The sequence below is a fragment of the Rhipicephalus microplus genome, chromosome 7 (genome assembly GCF_043290135.1).
Source record: "Rhipicephalus microplus isolate Deutch F79 chromosome 7, USDA_Rmic, whole genome shotgun sequence".
NCBI classification, from domain to species: Eukaryota; Metazoa; Arthropoda; class Arachnida; order Ixodida; family Ixodidae; genus Rhipicephalus; species Rhipicephalus microplus.
Window position 1 is genome coordinate 154,531,905 of NC_134706.1, and position 21,554 is coordinate 154,553,458.

The 21,554-nt window shown below is 43.5% G+C and overlaps 1 protein-coding gene across 3 annotated transcripts in view; it reads right to left on the bottom strand.

Annotated features, from left to right (window-relative positions):
• Positions 1 to 1,170: 1,170 nt before the first annotated feature.
• Positions 1,171 to 21,554, bottom strand: part of LOC119173760 (uncharacterized) — a 42,025-nt gene continuing 21,641 nt past the window's right edge. Inside the window, exons 1-3 of one of the 3 annotated variants that reach the window (XR_012885093.1) lie at positions 21,082 to 21,423; positions 11,291 to 11,351; positions 1,171 to 1,506 (exon numbers count right to left, since the gene is read on the bottom strand). Coding sequence is in view for 2 of the 3 variants with exons in the window: in XM_075869847.1 (XP_075725962.1) it covers positions 1,381 to 1,506; positions 11,291 to 11,351; positions 21,082 to 21,170 (276 nt within the window). In the remaining variant the exon portion in view is untranslated. Of the gene's footprint in view, positions 1,507 to 11,290; positions 11,352 to 21,081; positions 21,424 to 21,554 lie in introns of those variants that run through there. The other 2 variants (XM_075869846.1, XM_075869847.1) reach the window with 2 other exon arrangements.

Genomic DNA, 21,554 nt, shown 5'->3' on the forward strand with positions numbered 1-21,554 from the left:
CAGTTGGTAATTCATGATCGATGTATACAGCGCGAGAGAACACAGATGACAAGCAGGTGGTTCTTTCGAGCACCTTTTGTAAAAAAAAAAATACTTGAGGAGGCATTGAGTGCACGCTGGTTTATGATAATAACTTTTTATCTACGACACCCGGTAAACCTAGATCATAACAAAACAGCTGAGTAAAAGAACTAACGTCACTGCTCTAATACTAAGGCTGCTTGCGTTGTCAACATAGTGCCTGTAGTACGAAGCAGAAAAGGCTGCTTGACCAGCTTGTCTGCCGGCAACTGTATACATCACAGAAGGTGAAGTGTGAGCGGTATGCTCGAAGAACGACACGGTTGTTATGAATTATTTATGCGCAAGGTGTTCGGAAGCGTGAGTTCATCGCACTTCTGAACACAGCCACTGATTCGAGCTTCCCCTACAAGACAAACTGCAGATGTCGGCGATCATATCGACACGAACGAAGACGAATAGAATTTGTTTTTTATGCCTGACTTCGATATCACGCGCAAGCCACCACTCATGCGTTCCTCTTCGTATACGATTAGGTTCTCCGTTCGTTTTATATCCCTGAACACGTCGGGGTGATTTTCGTGTAGAAAGAAGGGAATTTATTTTTATAGCTTTCTGAAGAAGGCAGCCGTGTCCTCATTTTTTCCCGGAGAAGCTTTGCTATGAGTAATTCAAGAGAAAAGGAAGCTGCGTCGATGTTTACGTTATTTTAGAATTGAAGCTCTCATCGAAGATTCCAATAAACAGTCAACTGGAGTGGATTAACATGCTACATGTGACTTGTATACATTGAAAGCATAAAATTTTACAAAATGAACTTAAGCGACAGGGTTTTTCACTAAAATGCACAATGGGTTAGTCGTGGCAAATTTATACATTTTTCATAGTTAACCAATCTGTAGGAGCAGAATGATCAGGACTTATGAGATGAAAGGTTTAAGAGTAGCTATCTTCGCTTTATGATGGCGTTACACACTTAATGCGTTGATCAGAAGCACTCTTAAAATTGAGAAGTGGTCCACTACTCCTGTGTGCACGCCTATGTTCCTAAACAAAAATAAATATATAAACGTTCTTGCTGTTTTATCATGTGACGACATGCCTGACTGAGGACAGTCAATAAGGCAGGTGTGTAATTTCATCCCAAGGTAATGTACACAGGATTTATTGATGAAAAACAGACAGTGATAGGTGCGATGATTTGATAACATTGAGATATACAATAACACACTCAGAGCTCTGCAGCCAAAATTTTACAGCAGTTTTGAGCTATTGGAAACAGCGACTAAAGGCTGCGCGCGGTATATTCAAATGCCACGCGTGAAGTAATTTCGCTAAGTAAGAAATTTGGATTTGACTTCACATGGGCCCTGACTGAGAGTGTGATTTCCTATCATGTGAAAATAAAGTGTAAAAAGCTATGCTTCCAGCCAGGAGCCCTATGCTAAGGCCTTGATAATCTTCTCCCAGAAAACAAGCGGTCACCTGGAAAGTAAAGAAAATGAATAATGCTTCAGGTAACTTTATCGAAATAGTCATTGAAAACCAGATCATGTGGGTAGTTGCGCATCTCAGCTCGGCGCCGAATTTTTGGTGCACTCTAAACTATTCTACTTAGGAAATGCTCCTTTTGTTCGTCTTGCTTATTGTAAAAAGAATAAGGAGTCTCAGCTAATCGAGTTCAGGGAGTAACAAGTGTAGATAGGTATATTGTAAAGATGCACAAACAATCGTCCTAAAGAAAACATCATAGATATTAACAAAACAGTAATTGCACACCACAGCTATTGCGAATGCTCCATCTGTGATGAGTAACTCGTCTGCAAAACGATCAATATATTCAAAGTTTTCTTGTTTGAAACACCTAGCCAATGCCATACTTTCGCACATGACATCACAACCCAGCATAGTGTTTCTAAAATAAATAAAATAGCAAAAACACGAAAGAAGCGCACCACACCGGCGATAAACAATGGTTGATAATTGCAATTTCCGAAATGATGAAAGCGAGAAAAGTGGCATTCGACATGAAACATCTAAAACATTTAAACGAGGAATACGTATTTGTGTGCGGGCGAAAATGCAAAGACGGAAGAACAACAAATGAGTTCCTCACCTAAAAAAGAGAGTTACATGCAGTGCCTCGTAATTGGCTCTTAAGCACCTGATTTGACAGCTAACTTGATGTAGTCCTAATAGAACGGCGAACGCTAAAAAAAAAGCATTTCGGTGCACACAAAAGACGGCCACCGAATGTACGCGTGCTCTCGTTCTCAGCTGTGAAGGTTAAAAAGGGCAGTGATCCCCTGCCTTTTGTTCACTGACTCGGAGCGCCATGCCATCCAAAAATAGACATAAAGTTGCGGGGCGCTCACACCCGCAGGGTGCCCTTGCCCCAAGCCAGCACCCTCTGGTACTCACTCGCTCCCTAGGCGATCGTTCAATCACATCTGCACACACAGCCGCGCTTGCAGACGACGCCTTTGTTCACCCTCCACCAGAGTCAAGCTGCGCACAAAATATTTTTTGTTGCCGTAGCAAACAACCCACTGGGAGGGAAGTACTGTGATTCAAACAGTACAAACGAGAGGCTAATTGACTTCCTAGTACCCTTAGTCGCTTCCTTTCTTTTGACGTGGCAGAACCCTATGGGCGTTTGTGCATTTCTTGTTTTTCACGACTTTGCTCATATGATCAGAGGAGAGTACAATGCACATAAAATTCATCGCAGTTGAATGTCCATTTTCTCTGCTATTACTAGGCTCGCTGACCTCAACAAGTAATCGTTTTGCTTCCTTATCACGTTTTTTTTGTAGGCCCAATGCGAGGTCTTATGAATCTGGTTTCATAGTTTTTGGAGCAAGTGGTGTCCTTGATACATTTCCCCAAAGAAGTGGAAAGGTTTCCTCCTATTTCGTGCCTTTTATTTATAGCACATTGAGAAATCCAATTTCACAAAATACAAGTAGAGGTAAACGGATGAAAGGAACGAGTGCACAAAATTTAACAAAGTACAAGCCAGCAGGTTGGATAGCGGTGGATCATTTTTTCTGGAATAAGAGTTTTCATCCATATAGGTACGCAAATTTTGCTAAATCTACTAGTAGGGTTCTTGCGAAGTCAAGTTGAAATACAAGACAAAAAAAGAAGACACTGCATTCTCTAAGTGTTCTCGCAGCTCTTACCTAAATCTTTTTGTGCAGTAAGCTTTGGATTCATTTTCTTTGAGCTGCATACTTGTGATTATAGTCGAGTTATTTTCCGAACGGAAACTAAACTGCCACATATAGGGCTACGCTAATAACTATATGCTTCATCAAATTGCTATTTTATTTGTCTCCACGTTATTATTATCACTTTTTCTTAAGTTGAAGTTGAAACTTCAGACTTCAACTTCTGCAGGACACAGAGAAATTAAGTAGCTGTGGTGCTTCAAAGCACAACCACTCGGCGCTTAAAGGGACCCTGAAATGGTTTCGAAGATTTTTTACAAACACAATGGGCAGGTAGATCAGGTTCCAAGGGTGATTTAGAGACTGATTTGAGCTCTCTGCGTAAACTGTGTATTTTAATACAACGCTTTATAACTGCGAACCGCTCTAGATCGCTGCAGGTCACTGCGACTCGGCCAAACGCGTTTTCAACCACCCATACACCGAGTGACACGCTCTGCCCGACTACCGTCATCGTTTCACGTTGATTTGATTGGCTGTGGAACGCGCAGCATAGACTGCCGGTATCAGATCAGAGGCGAGATTCAGATATCGCGACGTAGACGCCGTGAAGGCGGAGCTTAGCCCTGAGCACTCGAAGGAAGATTTGAGGGCAGTTAAGGGTGAAACGCGGAGCAGAGGAGGCGGGCACTTTTTTAGTGGTCGTAGCTTCGTTAATAATAGGTGTTTCGATTCAGCTCTGGTGCCAATGATTTGCTCCAGTAGTGGTCTAATCAAAAACGGAATGTGAAAAAACCCTTTCAGGGACCCTTTAACAAGTTGCAATAGAACACAAAAGAAGCAAGAAGTGGTCCTTTGGAACCAATGAAAAGTCTTATATTGGTAATTGCCTGTACCTAACTAAAAACTACTTAATATAAAAATTATCAATAGTGTACAAGCACAAACAATTACGTAAATCAAAACACCTTTCTGAAATAAACAAGAAACATCCATAGGTTGGACGACATAAAAAAAAGTTTGATAAACAAGGTTGATTTCTCCTTCTTAGAAATCACTATAACATAAAAGTGAAACTTGTCCCCACAGAATAACTTCATTGTTTACTGCACTTTGTAATAATTGAGCTCAGACCACGGCGATTGGTGTTTGGCAACTTGGATGCAGCGACGTTGCGGCACATCTTTAGATCTATGACCAAAGTGCATTTTGAACGATTAAAGAAACCAGTGTCTTATGATAGCTCTAATATTTATCGGTGAAAGCGTTATGAAAATTCTGGGGAGGGGCAAAACACGAGGGGGAGGGTGTTTCGGCTCCACCTATATATATACGTGAAACTTAGAAAAAAGGCGTAGCATGCAGTGTTTAGAGAGGTATTTCTTTCATGAAACACTCGTGGTGCGAAGCCTGCAATTGGGAAAGTAGGAATGGGTGTCACCATTCAGCTAACGTCGTTTGAAAATCGAGTTCAAACACAGCTTACCCTAACGTGCTTCTTCTCTCTTGTATGAGTGTAAAACTCTGATTATAGGGAAACATAAAGGAAAATCCGGCGTCGGCGTCGCCGTACACAAAAGTTCTCAAGTGATGGAAGTGTTCATACACCTATTGCGTCAACGCCACCATCAATGTTTAGAATAAAGCCGAAGAGCACAAGAAGGCCTCCAACGGTGAAGCCTCTCTCCCCTGTAGACTAGCACGGGCCTACGAACGCACGGCCACCTATGCAGGCCTCACGCCTTCTGCTTCCAGCGAAAGCCATTTCTGCTGTTGACGAGGCTTTTATCACTGATCGGCAAATCATTCCTATGCTGCGATATTTCGCGAGCGTCACCAGAGGTCGTCTGAAAATTATTTATACACCAACTGCAAGGAGTGGGCTATAAGTGCTGAACGCATTGAGCCCAGTACTAGCAATCCCAAAGTAAAGCCAAAGCCGACAATCACAGGTCGTTTCGGCAAGAGGTCAGAGAGTCGTCTATTATTCAGTTAAACGCAAAAGTTCTTCGATCGAGCATTTCTTAGTGTGGTCAAACTGTTCGTATATAACGATTTTCGATCATGGTTACATATATATCAAAATTCTCATATTCAATCATACCATCCGGGTGCGAGTCATTTTTCTTATCAAGTGACATCGAGAGTACCAAAGTTGTTTTTACTCGCGGGGCTCTTAGTTACGTCGTCGAGCCAGTGCAACCTCACGACGACAATCGGTATGTGTGCTTGACTCTCAAAAACTAAAAGGTCACTTTTCCACTTTTTGGTGTGTATCTGTTTCCTTCAAGTTGACATGACGCGAAAAAACTGTACCGAATCTTAAGGCACATCCGCGTTCATCGGTTATCACCGGAGACTTGAATGGACCTTATCCCATTTGGGGAAGCTCAAGAGTGAACTCAATAGAAAGACGTCTAGCTTCCTTGGTTTCAAGCCATGGCACTGCCCTCCTGAATGTCGCAGGTCCTACGTTCTTGTGGGGCACCACACATAGCAGCTGCCTTGATTTGTCTTGCATGTCACGCCGCTTCGCCGCACGGTTAAAATGATTTGTGGGCAGTGGAACAAACTGACGTCACCGAAAACCTGAAGATTAACGTAATTATAACACGTATTCATCTACCACGGTACGAAGAACAGACTTTGCTATGTTCCAAACTCTACTTGAGGATATGAGGAAGGCCTCTCCCGTCGCCATCTACAAGCTATAAATGAAACTTCACATGGTTTCAATATACATTGGAAAGAAAATGGAGCGAATAGTACGCGCAATACTTGAACGGTACTCTGAATAGTACAAGATATACGCGAATGCCACGGCTGCTTTTCACCATCACCAACGGTTCCGTCGACAATGCTATCGACCCTGTCACGTATGTACAACATCAGTACACATATGAATGAATATAGTTGCTAAGTTCCTTGGTGTGAAAGAAGCATACGACAATGTTTTCTATGGCACCATCTTCGAAAAAGTTGAGCAGGATAATCTTTGATCGTCAAGTATATTGTTACACACGCAGTTATTTGCAAGGGTGGTTTTTATTTCGAACACTGCAGATGGTCCAACTTCCGAACAGCCGACGCACCACGGAGTTTCGCAAGGTTACGCTTTGAGCACAACCCTCTTCTACCTCGTTCTGATTGGCCTAGTGTAACGACTGTCGAGTGTGGTCAAGCTACCTATGTATGCTGACGACATCTGCATCTGGACATCTGGCGTGACGCAGCCTCAGGCACGCGCAAGGATTCGGAAAGATGCGGCGTTGTTATTGGTGCACCTCAAGGAACGGGGTCTCAAGGTACCACCAGAGAAATGCACATTTACTGTATTTATTCAAAGCCAAGAAGAAAATACGCCGTATCTATCGATGACCGAGTTATACAATATGCCAGGGCGCACAAATTTTAGGCATGTTCATTGATAGACCTTTGCTGGAGTGCACATGTTGGAGTGCACATGTGACCTATGTGAAAAAAAGGCTGAGAGACATTATGCTAAAGTGGTTGCTCGGGCATGTAGGTACAACCCATAAAAAGTAAAGAACGCAAAAAACGAGAAATTAGACGGAGAAGGAGACAACAGAGAGCTGACTTACAAGAAAAGTTTTATTTGTCAAACTTCGCCTATATACTTAAGCAGTGGAACAAAAAAAGAAGAAACAAAAGTGATGTCTTAGGTAAATGAAAAATAACATCATAAACCTATCATTATAATATATTTCACTGCCCACACTATGAGAGTCGTTTTATGGTGTTCATTTTTCATTCAACTTCAGTTATCGCTTTTGTTTCTTTTTTGCTGGCTCCTCTGCATAGCTGTATATGTGTTGTTTGAAGAATAAAATTTCCGTTGTAAGTCAGTGCTCTGTGTGTGTCCTTTTTTTCTGGTTTCTCCTTTTTGCGCTGTTTCTGCACAATGTCACTGACATCGTTAACTTATTCAAGTATTTCGCAGGGAAAACATGGGGGACATCAGTACTTGCAATGATGCAAATGGACAAGAAAGTTTTGTAGCGTTAGCTACACTGGCCTCGCTGAGCCAATTTCACGTGGCACTGGTCTGCGCATGCGCAATGATACTCCGCCGCTGCCGCGCGCGGCTCGCCGCCGGTGTGCGCGCAATTCGATGCGCTGCGCAGACGATCAGTGGTGTCGCGCACCAGAGCCGGCACCTCCCTCGCCTCGGCCGCGGCCGCGGGCGACTCGCCGCCGCCGGTGTGCGCTTTGCAGAGGAGTGCCGTAATAGCCTTGGTAGACATATGGACCTCGACGCGCGCGCCTTCCCTGTGCAGTCGCCATCTGACACTGCGCCGAAGCCGCTTGATAGCGCCTCTGACAGGCGTTTGCCACTGTGGCAAACGCCAGTCAGAGGAGTCTGCCACAGTGGCAAACGCCTCTGACTGGATAAGACTAAGGCCATGGAGAAGGAGAGTGAAAATGCTGCTCAACGGTGCAGTAGAGCGGAGAAGCTTAACTCATCGGATCCCGAAGTAGTTGCCCGGCAAAATAAATATACGTGTGCCACATAATACGTATACCGTGCATGTGTCATTGGAACAGCTGTAAGCATGATATCTGGAAAGCTGAGAATAATCAGCTGAACCTTTGCTAACGCTACGTATATCCTGGCATAGCTGAGCTAAGCCACTGCCATTTTTTCAGTTATTTGCGATAAGCTCGTCTGTGATGACGAATACCTACAGAACCAGCATTCTCACTTTAGGAAGCAACCAGGACATGGCTCTGCGAATTTTCCCAGGGATGTCGCGATGTTGGTGAAGAGCTCAGACAAGTGCGAATGAAAATGACTACCTAGTCAAGACGCATATCGTAATGAAAGCACTCAGCACACTTGAGGCATCTTGCTGGCGCCCCTGCCCATCAATTAGCCTCACTGCCAGAAGATCAACTTCTTTCCTTATTTTGTCAGAAAGTCTTGTTCTATCGTGCACGCATACCGAAAAATATACAGCTTAAGCGAGAGTTAGACTTACACTTCCATGCTTTTAATCAAATCCGGCTCTCGCTTTCATCGCTAAAGCAGCTTTTCCTTCTCTTGTTGTGTGTGTCATTGGAACAGCTGTAAGCATGATATCTGGAAAGCTAAGAATAATCAGCTGAACCTTTGCTAACGCTACCTATATCCTGGCATAGCTGAGCTAAGCCACTGCGATTTTTTCAGCTATTTGCGATAAGCTCGTCTGTGCTGACGAATACCTACAGAACCAGCATTCTCACTTTAGGAAGCAACCAGGACATGGCTCTGCGAATTTTCCCAGGGATGTCGCGATGTTGGTCAAGAGCTCAGACAAGTGCGAATGAAAATGACTACCTAGTCAAGACGCATATCGTAATGAAAGCACTCAGCACACTTGAGGCATCTCGCTGGCGCCCCTGCCCATCAATTAGCCTCACTGCCAGAAGATCAACTTCTTTCCTTATTTTGTCAGAAAGTCTTGTCCTATCGTGCACGCATACCGAAAAATATACAGCTTAAGCGAGAGTTAGACTTACACTTCCATGCTTTTAATCAAATCCGGCTCTCGCTTTCATCGCTAAAGCAGCTTTTCCTTCTCTTGTTGTGTGTGTCATTGGAACAGCTGTAAGCATGATATCTGGAAAGCTAAGAATAATCAGCTGAACCTTTGCTAACGCTACGTATATCCTGGCATAGCTGAGCTAAGCTACTGCCATTTTTTCAGCTATTTGCGATAAGCTCGTCTGTGCTGACGAATACCTACAGAACCAGCATTCTCACTTTAGGAAGCAACCAGGACATGGCTCTGCGAATTTTCCCAGGGATGTCGCGATGTTGGTCAAGAGCTCAGACAAGTGCGAATGAAAATGACTACCTAGTCAAGACGCATATCGTAATGAAAGCACTCAGCACACTTGAGGCATCTCGCTGGCGCCCCTGCCCATCAATTAGCCTCACTGCCAGAAGATGAACTTCTTTCCTTATTTTGTCAGAAAGTCTTGTCCTATCGTGCACGCATACCGAAAAATATACAGCTTAAGCGAGAGTTAGACTTACACTTCCATGCTTTTAATCAAATCCGGCTCTCGCTTTCATCGCTAAAGCAGCTTTTCCTTCTCTTGTTGTGTGTGTCATTGGAACAGCTGTAAGCATGATATCTGGAAAGCTAAGAATAATCAGCTGAACCTTTGCTAACGCTACGTATATCCTGGCATAGCTGAGCTAAGCTACTGCCATTTTTTCAGCTATTTGCGATAAGCTCGTCTGTGCTGACGAATACCTACAGAACCAGCATTCTCACTTTAGGAAGCAACCAGGACATGGCTCTGCGAATGTTTCCAGGGCTGTCGCGATGTTGGTCAAGAGCTCAGACAAGTGCGAATGGAAATGACTACCTAGTCAAGACGCATATCGTAATGAAAGCACTCAGCACACTTGAGGCATCTTGCTGGCACCCCTGCCCATCAATTAGCCTCACTGCTAGAAGATCAACTTCTTTCCTTATTTTGTCAGAAAGTCTTGTCCTATCGTGCACGCATACAGAAAAATATACAGCTTAAGAGAGAGTTAGACTTACACTCCCAAGCTTTTAATCAAATCCGGCTCTCGCTTTTATCGCTAAAGCAGCTTTTCCTTCTCTTGTTGTGTAAGATTTACAGCGAGCATAGCTATCTATAAATTGAGGCTTCAATGACCGTGAATGGGTGTACAAGATTGGAGATATTTTCTGCAAATGCCACCAGCACGAAGATTTGGCGATCTCACCAGACGATATCAACAGCTGTGAAACTTCCTGCTCTGCTTAGCGCACTCTGATTAAGCCACCAATCCACCGTGAAGAAGCCAAGAAATAGAGCGTGTTTACAGACCAAGGCAGCACTACAGTATTTCGTAATCGCATTAAGCCGTGGACCTCATGAACAACTAGTGTTGGAAATGAGAAAGCTGCTCCACCACCTCTTCGACGAAGGACATGACACCATGCTTCAGTGGCTTACAAAACACTGCGGTGATTTAGGAATTGAGCATGTCGACGCAGCTGCTCTATCTGTGGACAAAGATGGTGTAGAAGAATCGATTGAATTTTCAAGGGGTCATGCTGCCATGAAAATAAGACAGAGTGTTAATGAAGAAGTTAAATCGCAGTGGAATACAGCAAATTTACAGCTCACGCGACTGCATGGGCTGGACCCGTCTCGTCGACATCGGCCTCCATCCAAAGTTTCTCGGCTTGAGACAACAGTGCTTTGCTGACTGTGGCTTGGGGCTGCTTTTACCAACCTTTTTGCTTCCCGAATCGGCATGCAAAAGAGTGTTGCTTGCAATCATTGCTGCCGCGATGAAACAATAGAGCACGCTCTTTGTGACCACACTCGCTACAGTGCGCGCACGCTGCCGTTAGCTGCTGCGTTAGCCCGCCTCGACGGCAGAGTCTTATCAGAACAGTCAGTGCTCAAATGCCGATACGACGTGTTTTCGCAGAGACGATCAGTCAAGGCCTTATTGAACTTCTTGCGTGGTAGTGGCCTACTTAATAGGCACAGCACACCCAATTTCGTTATTTTTTTTCTCGTGTCTACTTTTCTCTTCGCTTTCCTTGTCATCGTTTATCCCATACCCTCTCCTTTTAGTGCAGAGTCGAACCGAATTCTACAATTGTGATTAATCTCCCAGCCTTTCTTTCAATTCATTCTCTTGCTTTCCTCGAAAGCAAGACAAAGGTGCCTGAGCTCCTCTAACGTCACCGGCTATTTCTTTGTCTTACCGTTGTCGTCTTTTTGTGTGTGTAAACCGATAGAGAGTGCTGGAATTCACTTAGTTTTTGTGGCACATAAGCGTTTATCGTAGACCATAGTAACTAGACCACACATGGTGACGACATTAGACACCGACAAGCCGAGACCCTAAAAGGCTTCGAACTTAAAAGATACCATCTGAATTACCTCGCGGAAGTGTTCATAACGTCACCGCAACCCGTACACGGCAGAACAACCACGACCTCTCCCACACTTGGACTTGCCCAGCGAGCACAGCACCAGCGCACATATGATAGCTCCACTTCTGCCACTAAGGACTTTTTTGAGGAAGTGTTCGACGCTAATAGTTCACTCACCCGACGCATTCCTGAGGCCAGCTGCTCACCCGCAATTGAAGTCCGCGCGTGGGCATTCTCTCTTCACAAGAAAGAAACAAAAAAAGGATGAAGTGAATAAAAGTGGGGCTAAGAACGAACTGTGGTGTCCTAGTAAATCTCATACTTGAGAAATTATTCAAGATAGCTCATCAAAAACGCATGAATAATTACTTTTTTACGTTACTAAGTTAGCCGCACGTACTATATGGCCAGTGCGGAAGAAGATGAACTAGAGATGAGACTGAGCATTGGTGCTACATATGTACAGCGGCCATTGTGCACACATCTTGAAGACACGCGCAACCGAGAGCACTGATTTGCAGGTATCAATAAAGCATATGAAAGATCAGCTAGACAATTGCCAGACTACATAGCTAAAAGCAAACAAATGTGCAATAAAGAGTGATAAGAAAACTTTTATAACCTTTGATAACTTAGGACGGACGAAAAACATATCGACTGAGAACTTGGACGTGAAAGCCATCCAATTGCGTGAACCAGCGCAAAACGGAGATACCACCGAAAAAAGCTCTAAAAACAGTTTGTTTGTGAAACTTAAGCTCACATATTCTTTTTAGAAACAACAATAACATGGTATATTATGAAGGGTTAATCCCCAAACATGTACATATATACTATTTGAACACTGGATGTTATTGAGAATTTTATATATGTAGCGCCCATGAGTTATCATTACCATATAATATTTTCAATAAATGTGACAGAAAAAGTCATCAGGTCCGTAAAAATTCTCGCAAAGGCCGGGAAAAATCTAATAAGAGGGATGCACACAACAATAATGTCGAGGTTAAGCCCAAGATCTTATGTGCGTATATATAAAAACCTTGTGGGTTAGTAAGTTAGGTCTTAAAGTAACGAGGACCCCTTTCAAAGTGCCCGAATTATTTCAAAGACAATGAAGTGATATCACTGTTCAGGAACCTACAATCGACCATGGCAGCTGAACAATTTATTGAGAAGGCTGAGTTCTGGCTTCATTTCCAGTACGTAAAGTGGAACGTTTCGTTTCGTAGTGGCGTTCGGGGTTCGCTTTTGTGAGAACACCTCCCTTAAGTGTAGACAGTGGGATAAACGTTATGAAAGCCGATGGGTGCGAATTATCACCTATGAACCTCTTATAAGTAATTGATATCCCACGCTCAGGTGCTCAGCATGAACGCAAGCTTCCGACGATGGCCTACTCGCCGTTAGAAAGAAATAGTTTGACTGGGAGTGGCACACTCTAATGTGGGCTGACATTCTGCGTATCAAAATTGGCCTCTCCTCTACAGGCTGATTGATTTATTTGCGTGGGTTAACGTCCCAAAATCATCATATGACCTCTACAGGTTTCCCCTTTTACAGTTCTTATACATATCATGGGAATAATAACTAAACTTCACCAGCACTCTGTTGGAAAATATTAATAATAATAATAATAATAATAATAATAATAATAATAATAATAATAATAATAATAATAATAATAATAATAATAATAATAATAATATTAATAATTCAATGGTATTATCAGTAATGAAAATTTTAACTCCGCCTTTTAAAGTTGAACGCGATAGCTATATCTTGTACCGAGTGTGTACTGAGTTCAATATGGCTTGTGTCAGTGGAGCTTTCGCGTACGGCTAAATTCTGTGTAATGGGTATCATACTTGAAACCACAGGTTGTTGAGTGCCTGAAATCTTTAAAAACTTGTTATGCAGGCACCACGTAGCCTTAATAAAAAATGTCAGTAATTCGTGTGCCTATTGAAGTGGCTAGTCTGCTTTACACGATGAATTCATAATACTCGCATGTTCCTACACCCGATCACAATGTACGCATGTGCCATGCTTTATTATCGTGGTATTGCATGCGGTAGTGTGAAGCATGTATACAAGACGCGTCTGTTCGTAAAGCGTACAAGTTATATTCACCACGTTTCTAAGCAGAGGAAGTTATTTTCACTGTATTTCCAAGCATATGTGTGGCTCTGTGGTAGAACACTTGCTTTCCAGGCCAACGACACGGGTTGGCACCTCACTCACGCCCAGAAATTTTTAATATTTAATTTACTATTAGCATATTTCTCGGTTTTTCTGTCATGCACAAGATAATTTTTCGTTCACAACAAATGACGCCAACACCTTAATTTTCATGGAGCGAACTTTTTAATGCTATCTCGTTAGTAATATTTTATTGATACTACTACTACTACTACGGATACTACTACTACTAATACTATTATTATTATTATTATTTCTTCTCCCATCTTCCACATCCTTTCAACACCTATGGTGATCTTGAGCTATTCGGGAAACCACCCGCCTTTGGCCAAACGATGATGAGATGACGTCGCCACATCATATCATCGCGTGTTACGTCATAGTGGCTTCGTCATGAGTAAAAAAAAAATTTGCGATGACTTCGCAAACGATGCCACCATGGAGCCATCGGGTGGTCCCCTGAGTATTTTCATCGTTCTTGTTGATGCCGATGACTCCATCGCTGACATTGTTGTTCTATGAGGCATCTCTCGCGTTGACAAACAAACGCCTTTCAGACATCATGCTACATTAGAAACAATGAATAATTCCGCTATACGGCTCTCCTATTGTAGCAAAGAACAGCTTTTGTTTTTTCTCGTGAAGGGTAACATAAGAAACGACCGCGAAGCCATCTGGACGTCAATCTCTTCTCCCAATCTTCTCAAATGTGTGAAAGCATGCGCGTTTACGTCATGTACTGACTTATGAGGAACACCTGGCCATTAACACGTCATCACCACGCGCGGACAAGATGCCGTTCACCACCTTCGAAGCCGAAAGCTCCCTACGAGCTGCAAGAAGTTGCAATAGCAAAAAACTCACCGAGAACAATATGCAAGCAATACAGACCTGGCGCATCTTTTGATTACGTCTACTCTGTGATTGGAAGCCGCAACATTCACAGCCACACAAAGAACCGGAAGGCGGAACAGAGGTAGCGGCAGGCGAACTGAAGTTGCGCACACACTGCGCGAGGGGGCGCCTCTTTTTGACCTCGCTTTGTCTCGTGCCGTGACTCGTGAGAGAACGAGCGCCCTCCTGTGGCGCACCGTTGATTAAACCTGCCTGAGGAACCGGCAAGTTTAACCTCTGGCCTTTTACTTTTTTCTAGCTTACGAGGCGATGGACGCCATGCTGTGTTCCGCTTTTTTCTAAATGTGGACATGCATGCTGATTCTACCAGCTCCTTGACCCAGTGGTTTATGACCATGCGACGTCATTGTTTCATTATAACAGGGAATCGTTCGCAAGAGCAGGCAAAGTCTGTCTGGATGCCGCGAAAGCAAAAAAAAATCGGGACGTGCACTACTTCGTTAGCCAGTACCCGCCCAGCCCAGGCAGATATCTTGGTTATCATGTGACGCTTCAATGGCTGCCAAGTCATTGCGGCATCATAGGGAACGAACATGCCGATACTGCCGCGCGGGCAGCCCTTGAAGGAACACGAGAAGAAGCCATACCACTTTCGAGGACTGATGTTGCCAGTAATCTTCGACGACTTGCGCGTGAAATCACGTTTTCACTATGGTGCCCACCAAGCATCGATACGAATCGTCAACACCACCTGTCCTCTTTGATGGCTCTCCGCATGCCCACTGGACTCGATCGAAGAGAAGCCACCCTACTTAATCGCTTATGGCTAGGAGTGGCATTTACAAAATCTTACTCCTTTGTCATAGGAATGGCCGACAACGCTCTCTGCGATGCCTGTCATTGCGAAGAGACGCTACACCACATCCTGTGTGACTGTCCATTGTATGAAATCCAGAGACAGTCACTGGCGTCTGCTTTTGCGCGCATCGACAACAGCCAAATGTCTGTGGACACTATTCTGTCAAGTGCCCGACAGAAGACACTGCAACAGAAGGTGAAGAAAGCTCTGTTGAAATTGCTACGCGACACCGACGTGAACAAGCGACTGTAACAGCAATGTCACACACCGCGAAAGACAAGACTGGACTATGACTGAGTGTGCGCGCATGTGCTGCCAAATGTGCTGTTTCTATCTTCCCTCTCTGCTCTCTTTCATCTCCCCCATCCCTCTCCCATGCGCAGGGTAGCAAACCGGCTGCCTATAGGCTGGTTAACCTCCTTGCCTTTCTTTTCCCTCTATTTTCCTTCCTTCCTTCCTTGGTTATTGTTCCAATGAAAGTCGCGCAAGGCTGGGTATAGCAGTTCAGTGGCTTGGCACGTTTTAGCTGGCCTTAATAAAACTTGAACAGAATTCTTGTGCGTTGATTGAGCATCTGGCAGTTAATGATGGTAATTATCTATATGAGGCAACCGACAAACTTCGACCATTACACGTCTTCTGTAAAAATCTACACGGCACTTACGGTAAATTCAGTAAGGTACTGCGGAGTTTGTCAATGAGAACTATATCCGGCGACAACTTTACTTGGCACTGAAGGTGAAGCTATGGAGGCGGAGCTTCTGCACCTGTAGCACTACCCGAAATAGTCCGTCTAGGCACGGGTCTCGTAACGCCATAGAAAGTGACGGGGGCGCACCATCAGCGTTTCATGTAGACGCAGACGCCACTTAGCCTTGGAAGTGCACGTAAAAAGGTGGGACTTTCTCACGCGTTCAAAAACCTGAGTCACAACAGATAAATTGAAATATTACGAATATCTTACTGGTGTGATCTGCGCGTCTTGTCTTAAATAGCTCCACGTAAAAATAAAGGAGGAACATTCATGGTTGACGTTGACATTATGAGAGCTACTTTGGAACTACTTTCACTGGTGGTAGGATGCACGTGATTTGGTGCCGTAGCTTTCAATTCAGGGCCAAGAAAAGCTGTCGCTAAGTATAACATACCATCATGCCAAGTAAATCATAAGACATGCTACTACAAGATATTGAACTATTGACAAGATAATTTGCCACATATGTGGTCGCACCAGGGACCTTCAAATAACGCCTCCAATGATCTACCACTGATCTGTGGAGGCGGTCATCTCTCCGATCCACTTTACACAGCATATATGTGCATTTTGAACGAGGAAGCGTCGGCCAGCGCCACTTGTTACCATTACTGTGGGTGTGAAACACTCTCTTACTACTAGCTTCACGTAGCACGTGATCTTATAATGAGCTGGCAGCTGACCAGTATTCAATCACGTACCACCTCAAGGCGTCAAGTGTGCCAGAAGAAAAGTCTCGCTATATAAATGAAGGAAAGAAGTGTAATTTTAAGGGCTCGTTTCTTCGTCTAACAAAAAAAAGGAAAAGAACCGGGCCCTAAACTTACAATTCAAGCTTTTATGCGGATCTAGTTGTGACTTCAACACTGAAGATGCCAAGGTTCTGTAAAATACCACAACAGCAAAATACAATAAAAAACAGGGGCTCGGGCATCAACCTGTTTTTGTTCCTGTGTCGTCCCGGCAAACTTAGCTCCTTCAGTCAGCGTGCGGGTGTTTAGTGCTCCACGGACGCCTCGTGCAAAGATCATTTTATCAAGTAGCGATCACAAATAACCCAATGGTGATAATCATAAAATGGTGATAGTTGTGGTGACATATAGATGAATATTGACTCTACAAGCATAATCACCATCCATTTGACACGATGGTAAGATGACAAGATAGTCTGCCAAGGTGACTGGAGGTTCTCACAAGATAAAAAGACCATCGCTCGTGACAAATACCAATGCCATTTAGGATTTATTTCCAAAAATGCCAGAGTGCACGAAGTGGTGTACTAAAAGTGGTTCACAGCAGTTTAATTATCAACCTATTGCACTGAGCGTGAATCGAGGAAAATAGGGCACAGTAAAAAAAGAGCGCTGAACTACACATCATGATGAGCCCAAATGACCTTGCTTATTTTCGGCCCTAACAGTGTTATGGTCGCCATAACTCATTTTCGAAATGAAACTATCGTTAAGTATTTGGGCCAGTAATGAATGCCCAAGTGATCAACTGTACGATTTCTCCACTTCCGGAAGCCGCTTCGACAGCTAAACCTGTTTCGATGTTATTGATTTATTTATTTTTTATTTATTTAATACATACTGCGGACCACACTTCGGTCCAAGCAGGAGGGCATGGTGTAATGCAAAGAGAAATACAATACACGCAAAACAAAAAAAGAACAGTGCGCAGTTACGCAGTATCGCAAGTACTACATTCGATTGTCTGGTTCCAGTCTGAAATGATGCGTGGGAAAAATGAAAATTTGAACGTGTCCGTTCTCGCGAAGTACGGAGTTAGTGCATTTGGTTGGCGATGTCTTGTCGGTCTTGTGTTTAATGGAGAAAGAAAAGGGGTTGGATCAAGGGAAAGTTTGCGATTATACAAAAGAGACAGAAAATCAAGACGGGACTTCTTTCTACGATCCTGAAGGGAAGGAATATGATTAGCTAGCATTAGGTCTGTGGGGGAATCCGTTCGCAAAAACCTAGAATAAACAAACCGAATGGCCTTCCGCTGAATCCTTTCAAGTTTTTTAACGTTTTGTTTAGTATGGGGGTCCCACACGATACTCGCATACTCCAGCTTCGGCCTAACGAAAGTGAAATAACTAAGAAGCTTTACGTTTGGAGGGGAATTTCTGAGCTTATATCTTAGGAAGCATAATTTCCGAAAGGCAGACGAGCAAATATTATCTATGTGCATGTTCCATGATAAGTTGTTTGTTAACGTAACGCCGAGGTACTTATAACTGTCAACCTGTGTGAGAGAAGACGATCCTAATTTATACACGTGTTCACTGGGGTTTTTCTTTCTCGTTACACAGAGATATACACTTTTTTGCAAATTTAATTCCATTCCCCATTCTATACACCACTCCCGCACGTTTTCAATGTTTTTCTCGAGTTCGTTCTGATCATTAGTTCATGTGACTTCCCGAAACAAAACACAGTCGTCAGCGAACAATCGAATTTGAACAGCGGGGTCAACAACAGTTACTAAATCGCTAATATACAACAAAAAAAGCAATGGTCCCAAAACACTACCTTGCGGAACCCCAGAGGTGACAGGAAGACACCGAGATTATTCTTCGTTAATTTTTACAAGCTGTTGGCGGTTAGAAAGGTAGGCTGCAATCCAGGAAACAAAAATATCCGGAATGTGAATGTTGTTAAGTTTTGCTAATAATTTGTCGTGTGGTACCTTGTCGAAAGCTTTTTTGAAATCTAAAAATATAGCATCGATTTGGCTGTTATTGTCAAGACACGCTGCTAACGAATGAATTATTGTCACCAATTGGGTTGCCGTGGAATAACCTTTTCTAAAACCATGTTGAAAATTTGTTAGTACGTCTTTTTCGTCTAGAAATTCAAAAATCTGTTTGGAAATGATATGTTCAATGATCTTGCAGCATTGAGACGTTAAAGATATCGGACGGTAATTTTGAAAGCTGGACCGGTCACCTTTTTTAAAAACGGGAACAATCAGAGCCATCCTCCTGTCACTCGGCAGCTTCCCAGGGGAAGAAGAAGTACGAAATATTACTACAAAAAACTTAGCAAGTATTTCGGCATATCTACGTAAAAAGGCGTTTGGAATCTGGTCTGCACCACATGAAGACTTGGTTTTCAAACTTAACAGCATAGATAGTACACCAGAGTAAGATACAAAGCGTCATAAATGCCAGGATCTGATATTATTTGTGGATACGTTTGCGCAGGAGAAAACACACTGTGAAAATAATGATTAAAATATTTAGCAATAATTCCTGGGTCAGAAACGAGATCACCATCAATTTTCATTTCCCTTACAGGCTGATGTTTCTCAGTAATTTAATGCCAAAACTTATCAGGATCAATTTTTATGAAGTTTGGTAGGAGGGTTTGAAAGTAGTGGTCCTTTGAGCAGCGCACTGTGTTTTACAAAAAATTTTTAATCTCACTGATAACGTCAGACTGTGCCTTCTTCTTCTTTAATCTTTTAAGTTTGCGTTTTAAGTGAATAATTTTGCGTGTTATCAAGGGTGTGCACTTGTGAATTTTTTTGCGCTTGCTCGGTATAAAGTTATCAAGGCAGTAATGGCACATGCCCTTGAACCGGTCCCATAGGTTGCAAATGTCATCACCATCAAAATTAGCAAGACATATTTCTAGATGGTCAAGTACTGATTTGTCATTAGCTCGTGAGTAATCTTTGAAGCGCCGTGTCATCGACCTATCTTGGGAGCTTAACTTGAGAAGGGGTAAAGTAACGCATACTAAGTTGTGGTCAGATATCCCTGGTTATATTGCAACAGAGTATCGGTCAAAATTACGGGGAATAAATACAAGATCCAGAAGGGAACTACGAGGGCCCTGTACACGAGTTGGTTCGTGTACAACTTGTATTAGGTTATGTGTAAGCATGATATCAAACACTATGTTTGTGTGTTTCAAAAATTCTTAACCAGCCATCAATCGTTTCCAGTCAATCCCTGGAAGGTTAAAGTCCCCAATCAGAAAAACTTTGCTGTTCACATATTTCGACATGTGCTCTCGAAGTCTAGTTGGATATTCCGATGGGGAATCAGGAGGCCTGTAAAGCGCGTAAAGAATGAAAGTGTACCCCCAGCACAAAACCTTCATGCACAGGCATTCAAGTTCGTCGATGTCAGGCAACAAAACAACCCGTATGTTGTTCTTCAAAAGAACAGCCACGCCCCCACCTCTGGAAGCCCTGTCTTTACGTAAGATCTGATAGGATGCGGGAAAGACGCTGTCATCTGATATGTCGCTGCAGAGCCAAGTTTCTGTCACTATGACAATGTGCGGGTCATTTTGAAGCAAGTTAATTTCAAGCTGGTCAGTTTTATTTTTTAGACTACGAGCATTCAGGTTCAGCAGGCGCAGTTGCTTGTTTTTGGTTGGGTTCGCATTACGGTTAGGGGTGTTCCTGGTTTTTCGGTTGATTGGCCTTTTGGAAGTAATTTTGATCATGCGCGTTGTTTAATGCCTGAGCCTGTTGCCTCGTCTGTGGACGATTTGGCTTTCGTTCGTCGTTTTTTCGTAGGAGTAGGCGTTCATCTTTTTCGGTATCCCAAGTGTGAACGTTGCTATTGATGAATAGTTTGCCGAAAACTAGCGACACTTTTTCTTTTTTTTGTCGCGGTTTGGTTTCGAACTTGCCCACAGTTTACGTCTGACATCTCGCACTCTACGGGAGAAATCTGAACCCTTTAGCTTAGATCCTTGCTTAAGAATTGAGATCTTGTCGTGTGCGTCTTGCAGCTTAAAAATAACTGGTCTAACTTTGTTTGGTGCAGGCCTACCTATTCGATGGATGCGCTCAATCCTAATTGGTTCAAGCTCCAATAAGTCGAATTACTTCTTTGTTGACAACGTGTTCAAGTGTGTCACTGGTCTCGTTGTCCCTTTCCGGTAAGCCGTACACTATTAGGTTTGATCTTCTACTATAGTTTTCGAGCTGATCAACCTGCTTTTCTAGTTGATAAATTACGGTGCTCATAGAAGCTATTTGAGTTTGGCAAGCAGTAATTTTGTTCTCTAAAATCGTCAAGGCGTCCAATTTTTTCTCTATATTGGTTAGTCGCTTTTCTTTTGTGTCCTTTATGTCAGTAGCTATGCTCTCTAGTTGTTTAGCAATTTTAGCCAAATCAGCACCAGGATTGGTCTCAATGTCTCCACCCAGAAGGAGCAGTTGTCGCAACAAGCCAGAAACAACATAAAACACACCAGAAGACCATGGGCACGGCAGCACAAGTAAGAACGGGCCGTCTGAGCGAAAGCATTTTCCGTAACACTTGCTCACCTGTAGAAGGAAGACAAACGGATTTTGAGACCACCGCATACTGGCTGTGCCGCCGTGCCCAGTGGCCGAGGAGTGAACAGGACGCTCATATATAACCGGAATCTGCAACGGCGCCACCTGGACGGCTTCTGGTATCAGTGATGCCCACGTGGCTGATAGCTGTAGAGGCAGGTGGTCCGGGTGTGCAGTTGATGACCGGCAAGGAAAGATGAGGCTGGTCGCAGGGTGCGGCGCATGCGCATCTCCCACTCGTAGATCGAAAGGTTCGGCAAAAAGGTGGCCCAGCAATCCAAGGAACTGTAGAAGGAAGACAAACGGATTTTCAGACCACCGCATACCGGCTGTGCCAACGTGCCCAGTGGCCGAGGAGTGAACAGGACGCTCATATATAGCCGGAATCTGCAACGGCGCCGCCTAGACATGCCCAAGCTATAACATGTTATGTTTTTATGTTTTCATTACCATAACATGTT